At 53.1% G+C, this 21,365-nt stretch overlaps 1 protein-coding gene across 9 annotated transcripts in view; it reads left to right on the top strand.

The window, feature by feature from the left end:
• ARHGEF10 (Rho guanine nucleotide exchange factor 10) overlaps positions 1-21,365 on the top strand; it is an 89,661-nt gene that overhangs the window by 28,370 nt on the left and 39,926 nt on the right. For 7 of the 9 annotated variants that reach the window (XM_032618147.1, XM_032618149.1, XM_032618145.1 and 4 more), the window contains 9 exons: positions 583-639; positions 2,716-2,879; positions 5,142-5,258; positions 8,001-8,115; positions 11,127-11,233; positions 15,231-15,308; positions 15,535-15,714; positions 17,631-17,747; positions 19,510-19,602. In XM_032618147.1, coding sequence (XP_032474038.1) covers positions 583-639; positions 2,716-2,879; positions 5,142-5,258; positions 8,001-8,115; positions 11,127-11,233; positions 15,231-15,308; positions 15,535-15,714; positions 17,631-17,747; positions 19,510-19,602 — 1,028 coding nt within the window. The remainder of the gene's footprint in view (positions 1-582; positions 640-2,715; positions 2,880-5,141; positions 5,259-8,000; positions 8,116-11,126; positions 11,234-15,230; positions 15,309-15,534; positions 15,715-17,630; positions 17,748-19,509; positions 19,603-21,365) is intronic. The other 2 variants (XM_032618152.1, XM_032618151.1) reach the window with 2 other exon arrangements.

Raw genomic sequence — 21,365 nt, 5'->3', positions numbered from 1 at the left:
TTTTTTTTTTTAAAGAAAACACCTTACAGTTTCCTAGGATGCTAACGTTTCACGTAATGCAGTTTGAGAGGTTTTGTCCTCAAAGCTCAGCATTTTTAAACGCGCGTGTGGCCACGTTTCAACTTCAGGGGTGAAAAATGAGATGAAGCCATCGGTTGATTTTGAAGCTTCCTACCCGACAGCAGCAGTGAAGCTGCCCCTTTGTTTCTGAGACTGCACGCCACCTTTGTAATTTTTGTGTATCAGAACACATCAACTGCATAAGGTTAAAAGTGTTTATAAAGAGCCGTGTAGAGACGTGTAATTGAATGCAAAATAATGGAATAAATTGGCTTGGAGACCGTAAAACTCCTGTTGGATACATTTCACAACCGCTTCGTTTCGAGATGTCCTTCCGTCCCAAGGAAGTGTTCTGCCCTAAAAACAGTGCTCATGCTTTGGTAAGGCCCCACGAGTCATCCTTATCATAACATTGACTTCTCGAGTAGCCGTAGCATCACAGGCGTCTGTAGCTCCGTGAAGTGCAGGACGCTCTCCCTGGGTCGGGGTCGGTTTTTAAAGTTCCCCTTCCTTTCCTTCCAGATCCGGAAGAAGCCATTTATGATGACGTGCCAAGAGAAAATTCAGACTCTGAGCCAGGTTTGATTTTTGTCTGGGGTGGAGTTTTATGAGACGCAGTTTACCGTCATTCCCTCTGGATGTAGGCGGGCAGGCAGAAACCTTAGGTGCACAGCTCTGTGTGTCTGTAATCACGTTTTGTAAGCTTACGGTGTCTCACCGGTGTTGTGCGCTACAATTTTGTGTGCGCACGTGTTTATATCCCAGCCCTCAAGGTAGGGTAACTTTCTCAGTTATCCTAAAAAGAAACAGGAGGAGTTAAAGATGGGAAAAATATGAATGGAAAGGGAAGAAACGTGGAGGCTTGAAGGGCCAGCATGTCTCTAATAAATGATATACAGGAAGTCATGGAGGAAGGAATTACTAAGAATTTTCCAGAATTACAGATGTAAGTTCCCGGGTTGTAGAAATACGAATTCAAAGCAGGTTGAGCATGAATCCGCCACGAGGCGTGTACAATTCCAACTGCCGAGCACAGCCCACTGTGCATATCTTAACAGCAGCAGGAGTGAGGGCGCCGTCACCCGGGAGGAACTGCAACTTCTCGACAGGCTGGGACACAGCAGGATAATTTCCCCAAGTGCTGAAGAAAGCTCGGTTCCAGCCCGCATCTTCACATCCAGCCCAAGTCTTGTCCTTGAACAAGAGAGAAACGGGCGACCTCAGACGCAGATTGGAGAGCTTCACCGCTCGTAGACCTCGAGGAATAGTTCAAGGAAAAGCGTACTGAACCCCATAGAAGGCAGGAAAGAGTAGTGAGCAAGTGAACTGACCCCCTCTCATCCCCCTTAGAGCCCCCTTTGCCCGAAAGGCGTGATGCAGAACACCCCAAATGGAATGTCAGGAAACCACGTCTGGCAGCATCTCAGCAAACAAGCCAAAGCCCATCCTAGCCCTGGAGGTTTGTCTCCAGAGTTCAGGTATCTTTCAACATCGGCTGGTTCTTTAGATGTCATTTCCCACAGAACCAGGCGAATGACACAAACCATGCGCTCGTCCTGATACACGCTTAGAAGGTACTTGGTACCATGCCTTCCGGTGTTAAAAACTCCTGATAGGAGGGAACTTTCCCGGCCTAATAGAATAGAGGACGTGTTCTTAAAACTGACAGCAAACTTCCTAATTAAAAGCGTGGATTCATTTATTCATCCCACAAATGCTTTGGACGCTGTCAGGTCCCCAGCACTGTTAGGGCCTCAGCTAACGGAGGCCTCCTCCCGAGATTCCTACATGACAGGAGACCCGTGCTTACCTTCGGCCCTCTTTCTACATAAACCAGCCAGGTCCTTAGAATAAGTGTGCTCCGGGGTAGTTATTTAAGTACCTGCTGCAAATAACGTGGAGACTAAAGGCAGGTTGCTGTAAAACCAAGTTTGAAATGCATTTTTGAGTAATTGATCCTCCCTGGTAGACCTTTCCCAGCGCAGATGGGCTGATCTGGGGTCTCAAAAACCAAACGGCAACAAAAGGTGGGCTGGCGGTGCCCCGGCCGAAGGTGACAACTGTTCTGTTAGACCGGTGTGTCTCCTCCGCAGGCAGTGCCTTTGGCATTGTATCTGGCGGTGTAAACAGATGTGCTCTTCGCTAATTCTAAGGTGACTGATGTGATGAAGATATTTAAATACAGTAACAGGTTATAGGTACTGTGGGCTAGCTTCAGCACAAAAGCAAAAATTATAGTTGTTTGCAGTAAGCTTCACTTGCATTCATATTTGAATATCTCTGTCATCTGTTTGTGATCTGTTAATCTGTCTGTATGTCTAATCTGTTTCTATTCCATACATTTATCTAAAGAAATATTTTCCTTTGTCAGAAGTTCTCTATGGGCAAGACATCATTTGGTATAACTGTGGTGGCTTCTCATAGACCAGTGGTCCTCAGGATGTGGATGGGGCTGGGGGGTTATCAGAGCTTTGTCACCCCACGCCCATCAGTCTAGCGCCTTTCCGGGGGCGGCCACACCTGAAGTTCCGTTCCTCCAAGCTTTTCTGAGGTGCCAGCCCCCAACGATGTGGTCAGATGACGAACGTGCACAGACAAAACAAGAGCCAGTGAGGGTCTACGTTTTAAATTTCCTTTTGGCATTTATGCATTCAGATGAAATGATTTATGATGATGTTGAGAATGGAGATGAAGGTGGAAACAGCTCTCTGGAGTACGGGTGGAGTTCGAGCGAATTTGAGAGCTACGAGGAACAGAGCGACTCGGAGAGCAGAAACGGGGTCCCCCAGTCCTTCCTGCGCAGCGACCACAAAAAGCAAGTACGTGTCCAGTGTGTGTGCCTGAGAGAGAAAACGTTCTCACGTGGACATGTGGACGGGACTATAAGATGTCATTTTCATTCACGTACTATTTTAAACTGTCGTTTTTTAAGCTGTTGATATGTACTTTGAGAAAAGCACTAGATGTTGGCAAAAGAGAAGACTCCCCTTAGTTCACGTAATAGAATCTCGGCAGGATGGGAAAATTAAATTTATATAAACTAAATCCCAACAAAGGCCCTAAGCGAGTTCGCTATCTTGAATAACTTACGTAAATAAGCATTCCCTGGATATTTGTGTTGTGTACACATAATGCTGTCTGTGCCCAGCCCGCTGCATGGATGGAGCCCGGCCGGGTGGGACACAGCACAGCCCTGCTGTCCTTTACGGGATGTTTTGAACCTCAGTGTTCTCAACACAAACAGGAAGATATAAAAATAGAACATGTTACAAAAGGATGTTACAGGACGAAAGCGGCTGAGCTACCCAGGAGCACCCTTGAAGGGAGGAAGTGTGTGTGTGTGAAGCTCCCGAGACGAGGGTCCAGGGAGAAGCTCCAGGTTGCAGGAGTGGATTCCAGGGCTGGAGATTGTAGGGTGGGGACCTGAGAGAGGCCCTGCTGAGGGAGATCACCCCACTGAGGTGTCCGGTGTCCAGGGGTGACTGGCCACCCTGAATACTCTTGTCGCTGGGTGTTTTGGCTGTTGGTAAAAGGGTGATTCACACTGCCGTCCACGGTCACATCAGCACGCTCCATGTCCTTTCTGTGTGAGGTCTAGATGCAGGCTGCACGCTGGTGGAGGCTGTGGCTAGTGCCTCGTCATCACAGCAGAATCGATAAGTCAGGGCAGGATCAATCAGTTACGCCTCCCCCTGCCTGCACCCCCGTAACCAGGCCGATGGGCCCCTGGACGTGGCCTCCACGTCGGTGCGGCTTACAGATTACTGCGGGCGCATAGGGTTCGCATAGTCTGTAATCTTGTCCTGAAACTCAGGAAGACTCTACCAGTTGGTGGTGGTCAACCCAGCTACTCAATATCATTAACAAGCTTTCCCCAGAACTTAGCTGTCTCTGTCACCAGAGTTATTACAGCTGAGACTTAACCAGCGAACGAAGCTACAGCTGTAATTTTAAACAGAGCTGGTAACTAAGGTGACGCTTGGCTTGTTGTAGCCGAGTCCAACATTCCAGGTTTAAATGGAGATTTTAAATACGGCACTGGGGCCTGATTTCAGCAGGATGGGGCACCCAGTGGGGCCTTGGAGAGCGGTTAAAACGCTCGTAAATTTCGACTTCAGCAGGCCTGGCGGATGACGTGCAAACTGGGCCGGTCAGGCGATGGCCCCTGAGCCGTGGGCACGATTACTTAGTGGACACTCCGCCCTCTTGGCCGCCCAGCTGGACCTGTGTTCCCAGATGCACCACCAGCAATGCTGATAGAGGAGGCCGGGTGGCCCAGCAGCAGAGACGGTGGAGGGCCAGCCCCGGGCGGCCGCGAGCGCAGAGTCCTCACCAGGTCCAGCACGCGTCCGTCCTGTGGGGCAGCGTCCCGAGGGCAGCTCTAAGGAGTACCAAGTTTCCTAGTTTAAAAAGTCGTATTCCAGAAGCTGCCAAGATGACACTGTAAGTCGTTTCCGACTCCCCTCATAGTCTCAGATTATATTTAAAAAATTGCTGAGGTGTCCTTGTCTGGGTTGACATGGGAAACACTCACTAAGGAGCAGGGGCCTCGGTTTGCATATTGGAGACGTTCGTGATCACGTGAGGACTGAGTTCCAAGATTTCACCCCATCCCCGTGGGCTGCAGAGAAAGTTATGTCAGTTTGGAGACTTAAAAATCTACGTGGTCATCCCCAAATCATTTCCCCCATCAATACAATCTTGAATTCAAGCTTCTTTTGCTTTGGTGCTGACACAACGGAATAATGTTATATATATTTCTACATTTTTGATCATTTTAATTTCACCAAAACGTAAAGGCGTGATGGTACCCACATATTTCTGTGCATTTACTTTCTCTTGTTTAGCATAGAAGAGTCTCCAGTCTGGCTCACCTGGAGTCTGTCTTCTGATGATGTGTTTTCCTCACTCGTGTGTTTATTTCTCGAGAGCCGGTGGGCTAGGAGGGGGGGCCCGGGGCAGTAGGACCTTGGTGCGTGAACGTCACCCACCAGACGCTGCTCAAGCCCTTTCAATGTAAGATTGTCTCAAAGCACCGGAAAGAGCGTGTTGTGAAAAGCTTGTATCTCTTTGTACTGTAGCTTTCCCATGACCTAACCCGCTTAAAGGAGCACTATGAGAAAAAGATGAGACATTTGGTGGCAAACGCGGTGGGCGCGGTAGAGATTCAGCAGCTAAAGCACAAACATGAACTGAAGGTAGTGTGGTTCACGCTGAAAACGCTTCTGCAAAAAACAGACTGTCCTTTAACGAGAAAACTCAGCCCCAGAGCTGGCCAGTTCTGCCGGGGTGGTGGTTCTCACGGTGCGGTCCAGGGAACCCCAGGGCCACCCGGGCAGTGGCGAGTTCCTGTCAATTCCGGGGCATCCTTCGCCTCTGTCCCCCTCCGTCCCCCAACGTGTGGACGGAGGCCCCAGGGCGTGACCCACGCCTGCTGGGACGTGGGATCCGCCGTCGCCACGCCAGACGCGAGGCAGGTTCCCCCAAGTGCAAAACAATGCACTTTTTTTTTGTTGTTTTGGAAAATGTAGTAATTTTTCATAAAACGTTACCTGAGACAAAATGTCATAGGTTAAATATTTTTTAAATGAATATTAACAAAAATATTCAACATTTTTCTCGATTTTAACTCCTTACGTAGTGTAACATAGATAAAGCCGGCAAACCAGAACCGTCTGGGCTGCTCGATGACTTTTCTGAGTGTGAAGGGCTCCTGAGACCACAAAGTTGAGAACTGCTGGCTGTGAGTGTCGTGGTGTCCACTGTTTGAGATGTTTTAAAAGGGCACTGTCAAGTAACCTTTCCTTCACTGGGATCTTCGTCCTTCTGACGTTTGTGATTTGTTCACACGTGTTGAAAGGCACTTACCTGAGGCAGGTGTTCACTCAGAAACGTCTCTGGAACATCACAGCTCTGTTCCACGCTTTTCGGTGCAGGAGTGAAGCCCCCGGAATCATGGCATCTCCTCCGGCACAGCGTTGGGCTGGTTCCGTGCAGGAAACAGGCAGAGCCCCTGGGGTAATCTGGAGGCCGGGGTGGCGGGGGGTTCCAGGGAGCACAGGGCCGGGTGGTCCAGGGAGGGGTACGAGGCAGGCCAGCTCAGCAAAGAGAGGGGAATGTGCACGGTCAGACGGCGGCAGAGCGGCAAGGAGCAGGTAGGGTGACTCGTCTGGGGCCGGCTACGCGCTGCCGTCCTCGGCAGGAGAAGCAGGGCCTGGCGTGTTGCTGCAGCTGTGCGACCCTGGGCGGCCGTTCCCTCCGCCCGGAACCTGGCACCTGTGTGGCTTCACCTGGAGCCGGGGCTCGGCCCCCTGCAGGCTCCCTGGCCATCTGTCTGTCCTTAATTCTCTGACTCCTTGGAGGGAGCATGGACAGCGTGTGCAGCCCGGGTCTGGGCGGCGGGATCTGGACGATGAGGGGCTAGGGAGCTAAGGAGGGGCGCCCGGCAGCCGGACAGGCAGGGGCGCACAGGCAGCGCGAGGCGCCAGCGGTGGCTGTGGAGAAGCGGGGACGGCGGGCTGCTATCCAGGGTTGTCAGCAGACGAAGCTGCGTTTGGATGAAGGGATACAGGAGTCGGAGCAGGCGGAGTGGCTTTGCTGCGTTTAACCTGGCGGGTAGGGCGGTGGTGAGTGGCTGGGCGTCCGAGTCGGGGTCAGCCAGGCAGTGTGACTTGGATCTGGTGTCCGTCGAGGTGGGTGGTGGGCCAGGGGCACGTCCTCAGGGACGCAGCCTAAGGCGCGGGGACAGCGAGGAATTGCAGAGTCACTCAGGCTGGAGTTACAAGTGTCCGGCACCAGGCTGCAGGCTCCTCGGGTGGGAACCCCCCAGGGGCACAGCTGCCGAGTCCAGGGTGCACGCTCAGCCCCCGAGAGCCCCTCAGCCGGCGCCGTTCTGCGCAAACGCGCAACCGGGCAGTGGCCCCGTAGAAAGGGCCGCCGGAGGGAGGCCAGGCGAAGCCCTGGAGGGGAGCGGGCGGGTGTTGAAGCCTCTTCCCCAGGGGAGGATCGCAGGAGGGCGGGGAGGCCGGCACCTAGACAGACCCGAAGGGTGTTGGCTTGTGTCATAAGAGGCCATCTGGGTTTTCTCTAAAGGATCAGTCGCTCCGTACCCAGTGGCCAATATCTCAGACGTTAGAGTCTAAGGATAAGAAATGGGGGTGAAATGCCAAAGCACATCATTGGAAGCTTTCAGCACCAATGGCCAGTCTAAGTGTTATGCCGGGAACCTGGCTTGAGGGAACCGGGATGGACAAACTCCCCTGTGGGGGCCGGCGGTCTTTCCAACCCTTCAGTCTCTGCGGAGGAGGGGGTCTGCCGACTCCTCCCGCGGGCCGTCCCTCTGCCTGTATCCCAGCAGGTCTCTCCATTTGGCCATTCCTGCGACCATCAGTACGAAAGGCCCGTGAGCCGCTGGACCGGCCTCCAGGGGGGAGCCCGGGGGAGGCTGGGGAGTGTCCAGCGGCTGAGCCGGCTGGCGGGTCTCCAGCCAGGGGCTCCACTGTTTCCTGCCATCTGTCCGTTGACCTTGGGCAAACTGTTCACACCTGTGGCCTCAGCTCTCTGCACTCGGCTTCTGCAAAGCCCTTTGCAAGTGTTTGTAATAAAAACGAAGACTGACTTAAACACAGCAGGAGACTTTTTTAAAACTATGTTAAGGAAGGGCTCTGTTTATAAATTTGTTTTTCCTTCTTTTTTTTTAACCAGCAAAATAAAAACCAAACAGCCCCAAACCACACACACACACACACACACACACACACACACACACACACACACACATACTTTCACAACAGCCAAGAAAGCTCTCCCAGATCAAAAAGCCAGTTTCAGATGGTGTTTCAAGAGCAAACTACTTGACAGTATTCTTTTAAAATGGAGTAAAAGCAACAAGGAGGTTTTACCAAGTCATCCCACCCTTACCCGGCCTCCCTTCCCCACAGATGCAGAAGCTCGTGAAGGCCGCCAAGGAGGGCACCAAGGATGGCCTGGAGAAGACGAAGGCTGTGGTGAAGCGGGGCCGCTCCTTCATCAGGACCAAGTCCTTCGTCTCTGCAGGTCTGTGGGGCGCGACCTCGGGGAGGCTGCCTGGGCTCAGGGCCGGCTCGGGGCAGCGGGGACTCCGGGGGGCGGCAGGAAGTTGAGTGAATTCTCGCAGGGGGTGGATTTCACCCCCCCTCCTTAACTGGCTCCTCCCAGCAGTCGGGTGATCGGGGGTCCCCCCGGGGGCTTGCTCTCCCCCCACAGAGCCCCTGGATTCTCAGCAGGGTCGTTGATAATAGAACACAGTCACGGAGGTGCGTTCACAGTGCCTGGGGCTCCTGGGCACGTTTCCCGCCCCTTCACGGCTGAGGCTGAGTACGGTGGGCTCTAAGTGGGGACTCAGGATCCTCTGTGCTGGTGAGAGGATTCCAGAATTCTCAGGTTTGTGAAACATTTCACTCAGGGGCAGGAGCCCGTGGTGCTTGTGTGTCAGAAAGATAGAGCCTGTCTGGGTGTGTTCACGTCGGCAGCAAGCTCCGGGCGCGGGTTCTCCAGCGTCTGAGCATGTCTGTGCGCTGGTGTGGTACGAGGTACCCGGCTGTGCGGGCAGCTGAGGGTTTACGTGCGGAATGACCGTCCTGACTCTCACTTGGTCCTTCAGAAGCACGTTTCTTTGTTGCCGCTACGACCTTCTGATGTGCAAAGCCGGTGCCGGCTCAGTGCAGGGTTGCTGACTGTGCAGGGAGAGGACTTGAAGGTCACGTGATTCCCCCCGCGAATGGCCCGGGAAGACTGTAATTGGCCGTAAAGCCACCTGGGCCTTTAAAGAAGGTGTGATCCTCACGGAGCCCCCAGCCTCTTCACATAGGATGGAGAGTGTGTCAGGGGCTGAGACGGGGATGTGGATTCTGATAGAGTGTGCTCCCCGGTGGGGCACTGGCAGCGGGGCAGGTGCCCCAGAGGGGGCCCTTCGTGGGAGGGCACACGGGCAGAGCCCCACAGGTGCCGAGGTTGGGGTTAGGGGCCCCGGAGTCTGGGGGCTGCTCAGAAATGCCGACTTGGGCCCACCCGAGACCCCTGAACCAGGATCGCAAGGGAACGGGGTCCAGGTGCACGGGGCAGGCCGGAAGCCAGCGCCAGGGGGAGAGTGACCAGAGTATCACAGGATCGTCCCTGGTTTGGGGGGAGGGGGACCCATTACACACACCCCGGAACCCTGTGGCCTTAGCTTCCTGAGCTGTCAGGTGGGAAGCCCGGGCTAAAGTCGTGGCTCTCAGCCCTGGAGTTCACACGGGGGAACCGGGAGCTCTTACAAATAGTGGTGCCAGGCCTCCACCCACAGGCCGTCAGTGGACCTCTGAGGGAGACATCCGCACACTGGAATGTTGTGTTTTTTTTAAAGGCTATTTTGTTTTTAGAGCAGTTTTAGGTTCACGGCAAAACTGAGTGAAAAGTACAGAGATTTCCCATAAACACCTAGCCCCACTCAGGCACAGCCTCCCTCCCCACTGTCACCATCCCCACCAAGTGGTCCATGCGTTACAACCGTGAATCTACAGTGTCACATCACCACCACCCAGAGTCCATGGTTCACATCAGGTCTCACTCTCGCTGTTGCACATTCTGTGGGTTTGGACAAATGGATAAGGAAACATATCTATCATTATAGCATCAGAGAGTAGTTTCACTGCCCTGAAAATCCTCTGTTCATCCTTCCCTCCCCCCAAACCTTGGCAACCACTGATCTTTTTACTGCCTCCGTAGTTTTACCTTTTCTAGTTGGACCCATACAGTCTGTACCTTTTCAGATTGGCTTCTTTCACTCAGTTAAATGCATTTAAGGTTCCTTCATGTCTTTTCATGGCTTGATAGCTCCTTTCTTTTTAGCTGAGTAATATCCATTGTCTGGATGGACCACAGTTTATTTTATCCACTCACCTACTGAAGGACATCTTAGTTGCTTTCATAGTTTTGGCGATGGTGAATACAGCTGCTATAAACATCCGTGTGCAGGTTTTTGTGTGGTTATAAGTTTTTGGCTCCTTTGGGTGAACACAAAGGAGCATGACTGCTGGTCATGCTTAGTTTTATCGTGATTAGTTTTATAAGAAAGCACTAAACTGTCTCCCGAAGTGGCTGCGCCATCCTGCATCCCCATCAGCACTTGGTGCAGTCACTGCTCTGGATTTTGGCTGTTCCAATAGGTGTATAGACACTGTAGGTTCTTTAAATCTCCTCTGACAGTTCTTCTGTGCAGCTAGGGTTTTGTATCTTTGAATTAGAACATCTCCAGGTTCCTATTACCTAAAATTTCCTGTGCTTTTCTGGTTTCTAGCTGTTTTATGAATTCTTTTTTTTTTTTTTTTTTTTTGTGGTACGTGGGCCCCTCACTGTCGTGGCCTCTCCCGTTGTGGAGCACAGGCTCCGGACGCGCAGGCTCAGTGGCCATGGCTCACGGGCCCAGCCGCTCCGCGGCATGTGGGATCTTCCCGGACCGGGGCACAAACCCGTGTCTCCTGCATCGGCAGGCGGACTCTCTACCACTGCACCACCAGGGAAGCCCCATTGTGAATTCTTTAGATTACGTAGCTGCATCTAAGTTTTTAGAAATGAAGTTAATTTTGGTCTAGAATTTTTGATCTTGGGGAAGTTGTGCTTTTTCCAGACTTCTAGTGAGAAAGGGAGAAAGTCAGGAAGTTACTAAGTCTCCCTTGGTTTTCCCTATCGAGTGTCGGTTCTTAGTCATTCATAGCTGCTTTTCTTTGTTTCTGACTTTGATATGTTATAGATTAAGACATTGAAATATGTATTTCTACTCTGCCATCTAGGTGTTCAAATGACACCTCAGCTTTTTGAAGTTAGACTTCAAGTATTGAAAATCTCAAATATCAACAAACACCACATTCCTCTTGTGGGAAGGATATTTTCTTGGGTTTGTTAAAACTTCACTTTACTCATTGCTGGGCGGAAAGGAGACGTAGAACTGAGGTGTCTGCCCAAGGCGTTGCTTTGACAGTCAACTTGACTGCGCTGTGATGTTATATCCTGTTTCAGTGTGAAACCAGCACATTCTGTCTTCCTTTAAGACCACAGACCCTGTCTTGAAGAGGAACAGAACTTGTTCATCGACGTGGACTGCAAGCATCCGGAAGCTGTCCTCACCCCAATGCCCGAAGGCTTGTCTCAGCAGCAGGTAGGATGCGCAGGGTGGATACCCCCGTACTTACACCAGGACGGCTGTGCTGGCTGGGAATTACCTGCTGGCACAGACTCCCAGCCATTCTAGCCACCTGGGCTCGTCCACTGGCCTCTCCTGGTCCAGCAAGGAAGGGGTTAACCCAGCAGCGAGCCTACATATTTTGAGTATCAGCCCCAGTGTAATTGTGAAAATGCGTGGAATATCTGCATTCTTTGTGAGGGTCATTTATACCCATTCACACTGATGGGACGTCTCCACAAAGGGACTAGATGTGACTATGTAAAGTGTGTGTGTGTACACAGTGCCTGAGTCCGAGATTAAAAGATAGATTTCCAGCAGCTCACGAAGTTAGCCGGATATCAATGAATTTCTTCATCTCTGAAAATACTGTAGGTAGCAGAGGGAAGATATTCCGTGGTTTCCATTTGATTATCTTTGGGTAAAAGGAAAGGAAAGCTTCAGAAACAAGGGCATCAGAGACAAGGGCGTACCACAGAGTTGGGGGCACTGGGGGGGAGGAGTTGATGGTTTTGGGTGGGGTGTGATTTGAGTTTTTCCCACGTGGGCAGCCTGATGCAGGCCATGGAGACTGAGAGAGATGACAGATGTTGTAAATAGATGATGTAGGTAGATAGACGTAGGTGGGTGATAGGTATACAAGGTGGTTGATAGATGCATGCCTCATACACACGACACGCGTGCACAGATGTGGTGTGCAGACAGAACCACATACAAATCCTCTGTGGTAGGTTCAGAGTCTAGTAAGAAAGATGACAAGCTGCGTTGCAAAGGCTGCCAAGGGGCTGTTAGCCATAGGTCAGGCTGGAGCGTTGCAAAGGCTGCCAAGGGGCTGTTAGCCATAGGTCAGGCTGGAGCGTTGCAAAGGCTGCCAAAGGTCTGTTAGCCATAGGTCAGGCTGGAGGAGGAAGCTGGCTCTTGGTTGGGTTGCAGGGGGCAGCAGAGCGGGTTGAAGGTGCTAGTGAAGTGTCTGGTGTGTGGGTGCTGGGCTGTGAGAGGCCGGGCTCGTGTGCTCAGGAGGGGACACGTCAGGCAGGTGTAAAGGTCGCCCCCCTCATCCTTGCATGACCCCTGTGGAGCACACTCACAGGAGGACACCCAGGCCCAGAGGGGCCCCGTGGTCAGGCGGCATTGGGTGACAGGCGTGTCCGGGTCCGGTGCCCCCCTGGATCCCGCGTCCTCAGCTCCCTCGTGCTCCTGGGGTTGAAATGTGGCCGCGTTGCTGGCAGTGACGTGTCGACGGTTTTTGCAGGAGCAGAGAGGCTGCTGCTCTTCACCGCCCCCCTGCTCGCTGCCCAAGTTCCTGGCTCACCCACCTCATTTTAGCCTCACGAGTCTGAAAAAGGGCATTGATTGCTCAAAAATACTCTCGATGTTTCTGGGAGGCCTCCCCTGGGGCTCTAGGACTTGGGTCCTCTTCCCGGACAGTGTGGGGGTCACGTGGTTGGGAGGCACGTGGAGCCTCCCCATGGGGGGCCCGCGGGTGAGGGACTGTGGCCGCCGTGCAGACGCGTGTAGCTGCAGGGCATCCCCGGCCAGGCCGAGACTTGGAGACAGCAGGGGCATGCGGGTCGGCCAGGGGACGGGGGGACAAGGGAGTTTTGAACCCGCAGGATCTCAACAGACACACACACCTGCCAGTCAGTTTTGTCCCCCGGAGGGCCGGGTGGTGACAGCGAGGACGGGTCCCTGGTGTAGAAAGGGCAGCTCTGTAGGCGCCCCCCCCCACCAGCTCAGTTCCCACCCCGGGCCCCACACTGGGGCAGGGGAGACTCCAGCCAGGCCTCTCACTTGTTCTGCCAGCGCCATCCTCCTTCCCTTGAAACGGGGACATGGCGTCTGCGGTGTCTTCCTCGTGGCCCGACAAGACAGTGATGCGACGCGTGTGGTGGCCCTCGGCTGAACGCGCCACGCCAGGCGCACGACGGCCAGAGAGGGTTTGTGTTTTGGTTTCTGCGCTGCTCCCTGCAGGCTCCCTTCTTACCCCCTGGTTCACAGAGGTTGCTTTCCCCACTGGTTACTGCTTGTTCTCCGGGGAGTTTTCCATTAAAAGATTAAACCCGATGTCAGTGCTCTTTGAATTTTTTCTTCCAAAGTTGAAATAAGGTAACATATCTGTCAGGAAAAATGCTGCATGTGAAGCGTTCTTTACATGCCCAGTTTGGTGGGAGGAAAGCCTTTATTTCCTGGGTTGTCGTTTACTTGAAAGGTGGCACTGAAGCTGAAGGATGAGGCCAGCATCCTCTACCGTCGGGCCTCTGATCCAGGGTCCGGGCACAGGGAGGGGCTGCTGTCCTCCTCCTCCTCGTCTCCGCCCCTCCCCTTTACCCCCTCCTCCTCTTCCTGCCCCCCATCTCCCTCCCCTCCCCCTCGCATTTACCCCTCCTCCCCCTCCTCCTCTTCTCTCCCCATCCTCCTCTCCCCCTCCCCCCTTTACACCCTCCTTCTCCTCCTGCATTGCTCTAATCACCTCCTGGCCCAGGCACATCTCCCGTGGGTCCCCGTGGCCTCGTAGGAAAGCTGGTCCAGGGCTGAGGTCTCCCTGCAGCCTTGGGGTCAGGGTCCCGGGAAGCCTGAGGCCTGGGGACCCGTGTTGGCTATGCTGTCCACGCGCTGAGTTTAACTGAGGGGCTGACCCGACCTGCGGGAGCCCTGGGATCTGGGGGAGATTTGGGGTTTTACTTTGTATTTTTCAGTAATAACAGTTCCAGGTCCTTTGACCTGATACATTAGTGTCATCTCAGGGCTTATAAAAAACATTTAATTCCTAGGTTAGACACCCCCCCCCGCAAATCCTCAAATATCCTGACCCCAGAGTTGAGACAGTGTGTGGGAATCTGAATTTTGGGAGAAGGCTGGTCCACATTTGACCATCCGCAGTTTGGGGGTGTCTGGGTCGTGGGGTGCCACCCTCGTTTCAGAGGGAGGGGTCATCGCTGCGGCCGCGTGTGCTTGTGCTTTAATTCCAGAGTCATCTGCCTTTTACACACATCACTTGCTTCCTTAAGTGTCCTTGAAGGTTGCTTTTTGCCTTCATTTTGCGAAGGAGCAGCCCTTTTGTAAGGAGAGGAGTCGCTCCCTTGTGGATGTCGGTGACTTGACAAGAGGCGCGCCCTCGGAGGATGTGCCTTCTGCCGCCAGGTGGCGTCGCGGTTCCTGGGATGGGGCTGCCGGGGGTGGGGTTAGGAGCAGCCTTGTCGTTTCTATGCTCCACTTGCCATTTATTGGCAAAAGCAACTTTGCAAACGGTGTGTAAACTGGACAAAAGTGCCCAGTGTCGTCATTGGCCTTAAACAGGCATCTTACAGCCAGAAACTTGTGCTTGCGTGTCCTCTAGTCATGAAAACAAATCCCAAAGTGATGTCACTGTTTGAAATGCAGGCATCTCAGGTCTGGAGGAGTTTTTGCACCTGGAATTGACGTTGGTCATTTACTCTCTGCGTTCTTAGCCTTGGAAGCTTCGAATGGCCTCAAAACAAAACAAAACTATACCTCCACCTTCCAAAAGTTTTTTTTTTTTTTAATAACTTTGGAATAATGATTTTAGATGTGTTGGTAATAGCATTCTTTGAGTCAAGACTGGAAGGTTTCTTTTCTATGCTTAATGTATGTATACATGAAATACCATGTAATTCCATACTCGGCACATAAAATACAACCCGTTAATTCAGTTCATTATTGTTGGATGAGTGAATGAAATTGTTGTTAATGCCATAATTTAATTGTGTTACTGTAGTTGTGGTTTATTTGAGGTTTACAAATAACAGAATTGTAGTGATGGGGAACCAACGTTTTGTGCCCATAATGGTAGGTAGTTAACGCACTAATATATTTTAAGGCCTTGGTAGGTTTCATTTATGTACTGTCTTGAAAACAAAAAACTTTTTTGTCCACAAGCCTCAACAGAAGTCAAATTTATCTGTTGTGTTTTCTGAGGCAGGTTTTGACTGTTGTCTTTTCAAATTCTCAACAGGTCGTAAGAAGATATATTCTGGGTTCGGTTGTCGACAATGAAAAGAGCTACGTGGATGCTCTTAAGAGGATTTTGGAGGTATCTAAATGCCACATTGTATAATGGATATGTTTTGTGAACCTATGAATTATAAAATACTCAAATTGGCAAAATTCTTAAAAGAATCTGAGAATTGTGTCTGTGTATTGACATCAAAGGTCGCCGGTTTGTTTGGGCACAAACGTAGTTGCACAGGTGAGTTTCTCCGCGTTCTTTCATGAACCCTGGGAAAAGCCTGGGCCGTCCTTGTGTGTTTCTGCCTCAGCAATACGAGAAGCCGCTGTCTGAGATGGAGCCCAAGATCCTGAGCGAGAGGAAGCTGAAGACGGTCTTCTACCGGGTCAAGGAGGTCCTGCAGTGCCACTGCATGTTCCAGATTGCGCTGGCCAGCCGCGTGGCCGAGTGGGACTCGGTGGAGATGATCGGAGACGTCTTCGTGGCCTCGGTAACCGAGCCGGCGTGCCCAGAGGGTCTGTGGGGCTCCCCTGGGCTCAGGGCCCCTCCCTTCTCCCACGGATGCCTCAGGGTGGGTGTCCTGCCGTCCTGAGCTCAGCTGCACCCCACAGCGCCCCGGCCGACACTGCGGAGCTCTCCGCGGGGGCCGGTCTGAGGTCGGGAAGCTGAGCACGCGTGCGCGCTCAGGGGAAGGATGTAGAGAGAAACGTCCGGAGGCTCCGGTGGAGCTGCCCCTGGAACACTTCAGACCACACACCGTCAAGCTTGGGAGGCATCACAGGAAATTTGATGGTGGTTTCGTCGCCGAGTCAGGGCCCTGCTTGTGAACGGTTTTGTGGGGTTGTCGGCTTTAAGCCCTCGCAGGGTCTCACCCCTCCTGGGAACCGCCTTGTGGGAAGATACCCACCTGTTTCCCTCAGCCCTGTGCTCCCTGACCTGGTGTCCCGTTGTGTGGACGCAGCCTCCAGGCCCCGCGGTGACACAGGACGCGAGGGGACACGAGCTGGTCCCACAGCTGCGCTGACCTTTCCCAGCAGGAGCCGCCGCAGCCCTGAGCTCCAGTGCTGGGTGGCTCCAAGCCATTTATCTTCGGCCCGTTTGTGAATCGTCCACACTGCGGACTGGCTAGTTTTCTATCTAGAGGTAGCAGAGGGATTCTGAAGTTGATTGAGGACAGCACTGTCAAGGAACAAGAGCTTGAAAGATTTTTAAGTGTCCGTATACTTAGAGGAATGCTGTAATGTGAAACGTGAAACCTTTTTCTATATATTCTGTGCATGTGTTTAGTGAGGTATATAAAGTATACTTTGAACATAACGTGGAAAGAGAGTTCTAAAATGAATTTGCATAATCCCCTTCAGTGATCTTTATGAAAAACAAAAAAGAGATATTGGACATTTACTTCTTTATTGCATTTCTGCCTATTTTATATATTAGTTTCAACTCTTAGTCTGTCCTTCTTAAAATGTTTACCTTGGGAACATTTTTTTTTTTTTTTTTTTTTTTTTCCGGTACGCGGGCCTCTCACTGTTGTGGCCTCTCCCGTTGCGGAGCACAGGCTCCAGACGCGCAGGCTCAGCGGCCATGGCTCACGGGCCCCGCTGCTCCGTGACATGTGGGATCTTCCCGGACCGGGGCACGAACCCGCGTCCCCTGCATCGGCAGGCGGACTCTCAACCACTGCGCCACCAGGGAAGCGGGAACATTTTTTTAATGTAGAAGAAAATCTTTTTAAGAAATATATAATTTAGATGAAAGCATTTCTTCTCTAAGTGGCTCCACATCTACTTATGGGACTCGCTGTCTGTCCTCAAGAATATGTGGGATCTTAGAAGCATAAAAGGGAGTGAGGCCAATGTCTCTGCCTCTGGAAACCTTTGCGCTTCTGGGAAAATTGGGCAGTGGACCTATGTGGTGTTGCCCCTCAGCCTGGGGAAACAGGTGTGGTCAGCTGTCCTCCTCTGAGCATCTCAAGGGGATGGTTAGGTCAGGATGCTGGGACCTCCACATGCTGAGGTGCAGGACATTCTGTCCTGGAGGTGAAATCCACAAAATGCCAGTCAGCAGGAATTTAAAGGAGGATGTCTGTAAACACCGTCTTTATACGACTGTAGACTGTAGTCAGGAACATTTCTTAACTGAAACCCAAACTTGCCACAGTTTTGAGCAGGGCAGCCTTAAAGAGCATTGGCAAATAAGATCAACCAGCCAGTGAAAAATTCCTAGCAAGTCTCCTTAAGAAAACAGTGATCACACACAGTCATAATGAAGTTTATCCTATGAAAACATCACAGTGACCGAGAGGTTATCGTTAGCGTGCGGGTTCCGGCCTTTTATTGTAAGCTCGGAGAGGAAGCAGGAGGACTCTGCATTATTTACGTTTCTCAATTTCCTCTTGTATTTCAGTTTTCTAAGTCCATGCTGCTGGATGCTTACAGCGAATATGTGAATAATTTTAGCACAGCTGTGGCAATCCTTAAGAAAACGTGCGCTACAAAACCTGCTTTTCTTGAATTTTTAAAGGTAGGCACTTTAAAATTTCTTTGTGTGTTTTATCACCCTCTGATAACAGCTTTGATGTCAAAATACTTTGTGATGAAATTTCACCAAACCTTCCCTCTAAATGTATAATGTTATTTATTGTAAAGATTTTAGCACCAACAGGACCCTAGGTGTTGGATCGGTGCTGGAAAGGATGCTGAAGTTTTTAGTGACAGCATGGCTCTTTGAAAATAACCTTCATTTGCACATCCTTAGACGTATGTGGATAGATGGGAGGGGTCAGAAAGTGGAGCTCAGACCCCAAACCAAGTGGCCAGCTGTTGCTCAACACAGCGTTAGCAGTAACAGAAGGGGGCTTTGGAGTCGGTCGGGGGCTCCGTGGCTTCTTTGGGTCAGGCAGTGAGCAGACCCCCTAAAGATGAGCCCCCACGGTGGGTAGGGGGGCTGCATGGTCCGTTCCTCCTCTGACATCGGGTGTTGATGGGTGACACTGAATCAGCGACATCCCTATCCAAAGACGCCCGTCTCAGGCTGGGACGTAAACGTGCCCAGAGGGCTCTCTGCCCGTGGAACCAGGATAAAGTTTCCCTTCAGATACTGAGTCCCGGAGGCCGGGGCCGGGGCCGGGGCCTCATCTGCCTGAGGCTCCAGTTTGCATTACGACCTGGGACCAAAGCCTGTTCCTGTTACGTGAACTGTGTTCTTGGAAGGTTCTGCCACCCGCACAGTGAACCCTGGGGGGGTGTCTTCGCCCAGGGTGAAGGCTTATTTAGGCTGAGCTATACCCGCTCCCTCTCACGTGATATGGTGGTCCCCACTGACGCAGGACCGGGGTGGAGGTGGCCCGTCCTTAGATCGACCCCACTCTGGAAAGCTGCGGTCGGCGCTCTGGCCTTGCCCTGTCACAGCAGGAGAAAGGAAACACGGGACGACCTAAAGTATACTTTTTCTGAGGAGTTTGTTGTGGTCCTGCTGGTGCCGACAGTACCTGACAGGAGGCCACTGCAGCCCCACCGTCAGGCCGCCAGCCCCTGGCGGCCTGGGAAGGCAGACCATCCAGTCCCCTGTCCTACCCCAGGTGCCCGGTGTCCACGAGGTCAAGCCGGGCTCCGGGCTCCGCACCGCATGGCCCCTCAGCTGGAGAGAGCTGGGGACTCCTCCCCAGTTTGTAAATGGTCAGCCTGGGGCGTCCCCTCCTGCCAGAGAAGCCTCCCCTACAGAGGGAAGGGGGCGCCTGGCCCTGGACTCCCTCCCCCCTGGCCTCCCCTGGGGAGACTTGCCAGGACACGGACACGCCCCAGCCGCGCCCCGAATCTCCACGGCAGAGCGAGGGCTGAAGTGGGGAGGTTTGTCCCAGTGCAGGACAAGCCGCGGCAGCCGCAGGGACTGTGCCCCAGGCGCAGGGCAGGTGCCTTTAGGGGCCCGTGCTGCTCCCACTTGGGATTCTGTCACTTTCTTCCTCTTCTTTCTTTTTTTTTTTTGTAGCTGCCCTTCGTTGTGATTGCAGAATCTTAGAAACTAGTTTGACTCTTAGAGTATTGAAATTAGCTCATAAATGGCTCTTAAAACATCAAATAAAAACATTGAAGCTTTCAGTTCAGAAACCAGCCAGGGCTCGCTGTAGCCTGAATGACGTCAGCGTGCATTGGCGGTGTATGAGGTGTAGAAGGTGTTTGGACCAGGTTTGGAGGCAGCCTCTCCATAGAGGGGAGCAGGTGCGAGCTCCCCCCGGGGGCAGCGTCCAGGCGGGAGCCGCAAGTGCCGGCCCTTTGTCACCCCGCAGCAGTGCCAGGAGGCCAGCCCTGACCGCGTCACGCTGTACAGCCTGATGATGAAGCCCATCCAGAGGTTCCCGCAGTTCATCCTGCTGCTCCAGGTGAGGCCTCCTGCGGGATTCGGCCAGTGGTCCCGTCTTGCCGTCGTCCGTCCCTCCGTGTCCCAGCATCTCCTCGTGGAGATGGCAGGCTCTCAGCTGCCTCCGCTCCCAGGTCGCTTACATCAGGGCAGGGCCGGGGGCGGCGAGACCCCAGCCTGCAGCTGCCGGTCCCTCTGGCCCCCACCCGTGCTGAGCTCCTCTCCTGGGCCCGTCGGGACTCCCCTCGTCAGCATAGACTCTGGGGGGGTGAGAGGGACTTGTTATGAACACCAGACGCCCCTCCCCCCATCACTCAGGAAATTCCGAGGGCTTTAGGGGCCCCGGGCCAGGGACCTGAACTGGGGCAAAGCCGAGTGAGTTTTCATTAACCACACGCGCTCGTGCACTGTGGGAGGTGGGCTGGTCACCAGGCAGGTAGACACAAGATGTCCAGGGTCCTGCTCTGGGGTCAGGTGTGTGCCCAGAGTGGAGGGGCAGGCCCAGAAAGCTGCCGGTCAGCTGCGGAGCCGACCGGCTGCTTGGAGAGCGGGAGCTGCGCAGAGAGATTTCCCAGATACTCCGACCCTACGTTTTTTTAGACTAAGAATTCTCAGTTAGGTACGTGCGTTGATCTAAAGAGTAGAGCTGGCTTTGAGTGCAGATATAAAGCATCGTCGGATCAGGAAGGCCTTGCCCTGCCGTGTGATGTGCTGTCAGGCCCCCGAGACCTGGGACCCGCGCGCCTTGCGGGCTCAGGGCTCACCCTCCTTAGATGAGCGTCAGGGCGTTTGAATTGGTTTCCGAGGAGGGTCTGCAGTGGCCTCTTCCGGTTTCTCAGTGAACACTCAGCTTGTTTCTAGAGTTAAATCAGGCGACTTGTTGGCTCCCCTAGTCATTAAAAGTGATGAAAGATGAACCGTGAAATCATCGCCAGGGACAGGGAGGGTGCATCAAAGGCCTTGGGGCCTCACTGGGCCCGCCCGTCACACGGTTCCAAATTTTAAAAATTGGTTCTTGTAAGAAGTTTGCTCTTTCCTTTTATTTTTATTTTTACTTACCTCTAAATGTTTCAGTTTGCCGAGCAGAAACAGATGAAAATTCTTAAAGTCCGAATCCAGTTACGATAGACTCCAGGGTTTTGGTTTAAGCACACGTCCTCGTGGACAGATGCGGCCCCTTGGCCTGGCCCTTCCCGGGTTCCTTAGAGCTTCTTGTACAGCTCGTCCCCTCCCACGCCCCCGCCCCACCTGGGCGCCAGCCCCCGACCCTCCAGGGCAGAAAATAGCCTTGACCCTGGCCTGATGGCGGCATAGCACCCAGACGGCTGGTCCCAGGTTTGTGTGAATGCGGTTCCCGTGGGGAGGTGTTCAGTCCTTCCTGCTGTCTGAACACAGGCAGTTCGCAGGGGCAGGGGGCTCAGACAGAGCAGGGCTGGTTCCCAGGAGAATGCAGTCGGCGTCAGAGAGGGGCGGTGTCTGTACTTCTGTATTTCCGTACTTCAGAGACACCTACAGGTCCGTGTGCAGGGACCCCGCTCTGCGGGTAAGATGCTCCTGGGAGTTGGTCCTGGAGAGGAGTGGGGTGGAAGATGGGGCGCCTCCCTCCCGCCGAGCTCCGAGCCCTGCTGCGTCCGCGTGCGCCGAGGGGGCGGTGAAGGGGGACGGCGTGGAGGGGCCCGTGCCTCTGACCCCCAGCCACTCCCCTGCCTCTCCTCCTATCACCACACCTGACCCTCCTTGGCTCTCGGGGCCCGTTACCTGTAGTTGCGATGACCCTATAGCCGT

This window comes from Phocoena sinus, chromosome 21 (assembly GCF_008692025.1).
Source record: "Phocoena sinus isolate mPhoSin1 chromosome 21, mPhoSin1.pri, whole genome shotgun sequence".
NCBI classification, from domain to species: domain Eukaryota; kingdom Metazoa; phylum Chordata; class Mammalia; order Artiodactyla; family Phocoenidae; genus Phocoena; species Phocoena sinus.
Note: the sequence above shows the minus strand (reverse complement) of the source record. Positions and strands in the feature narration are given on the sequence as shown.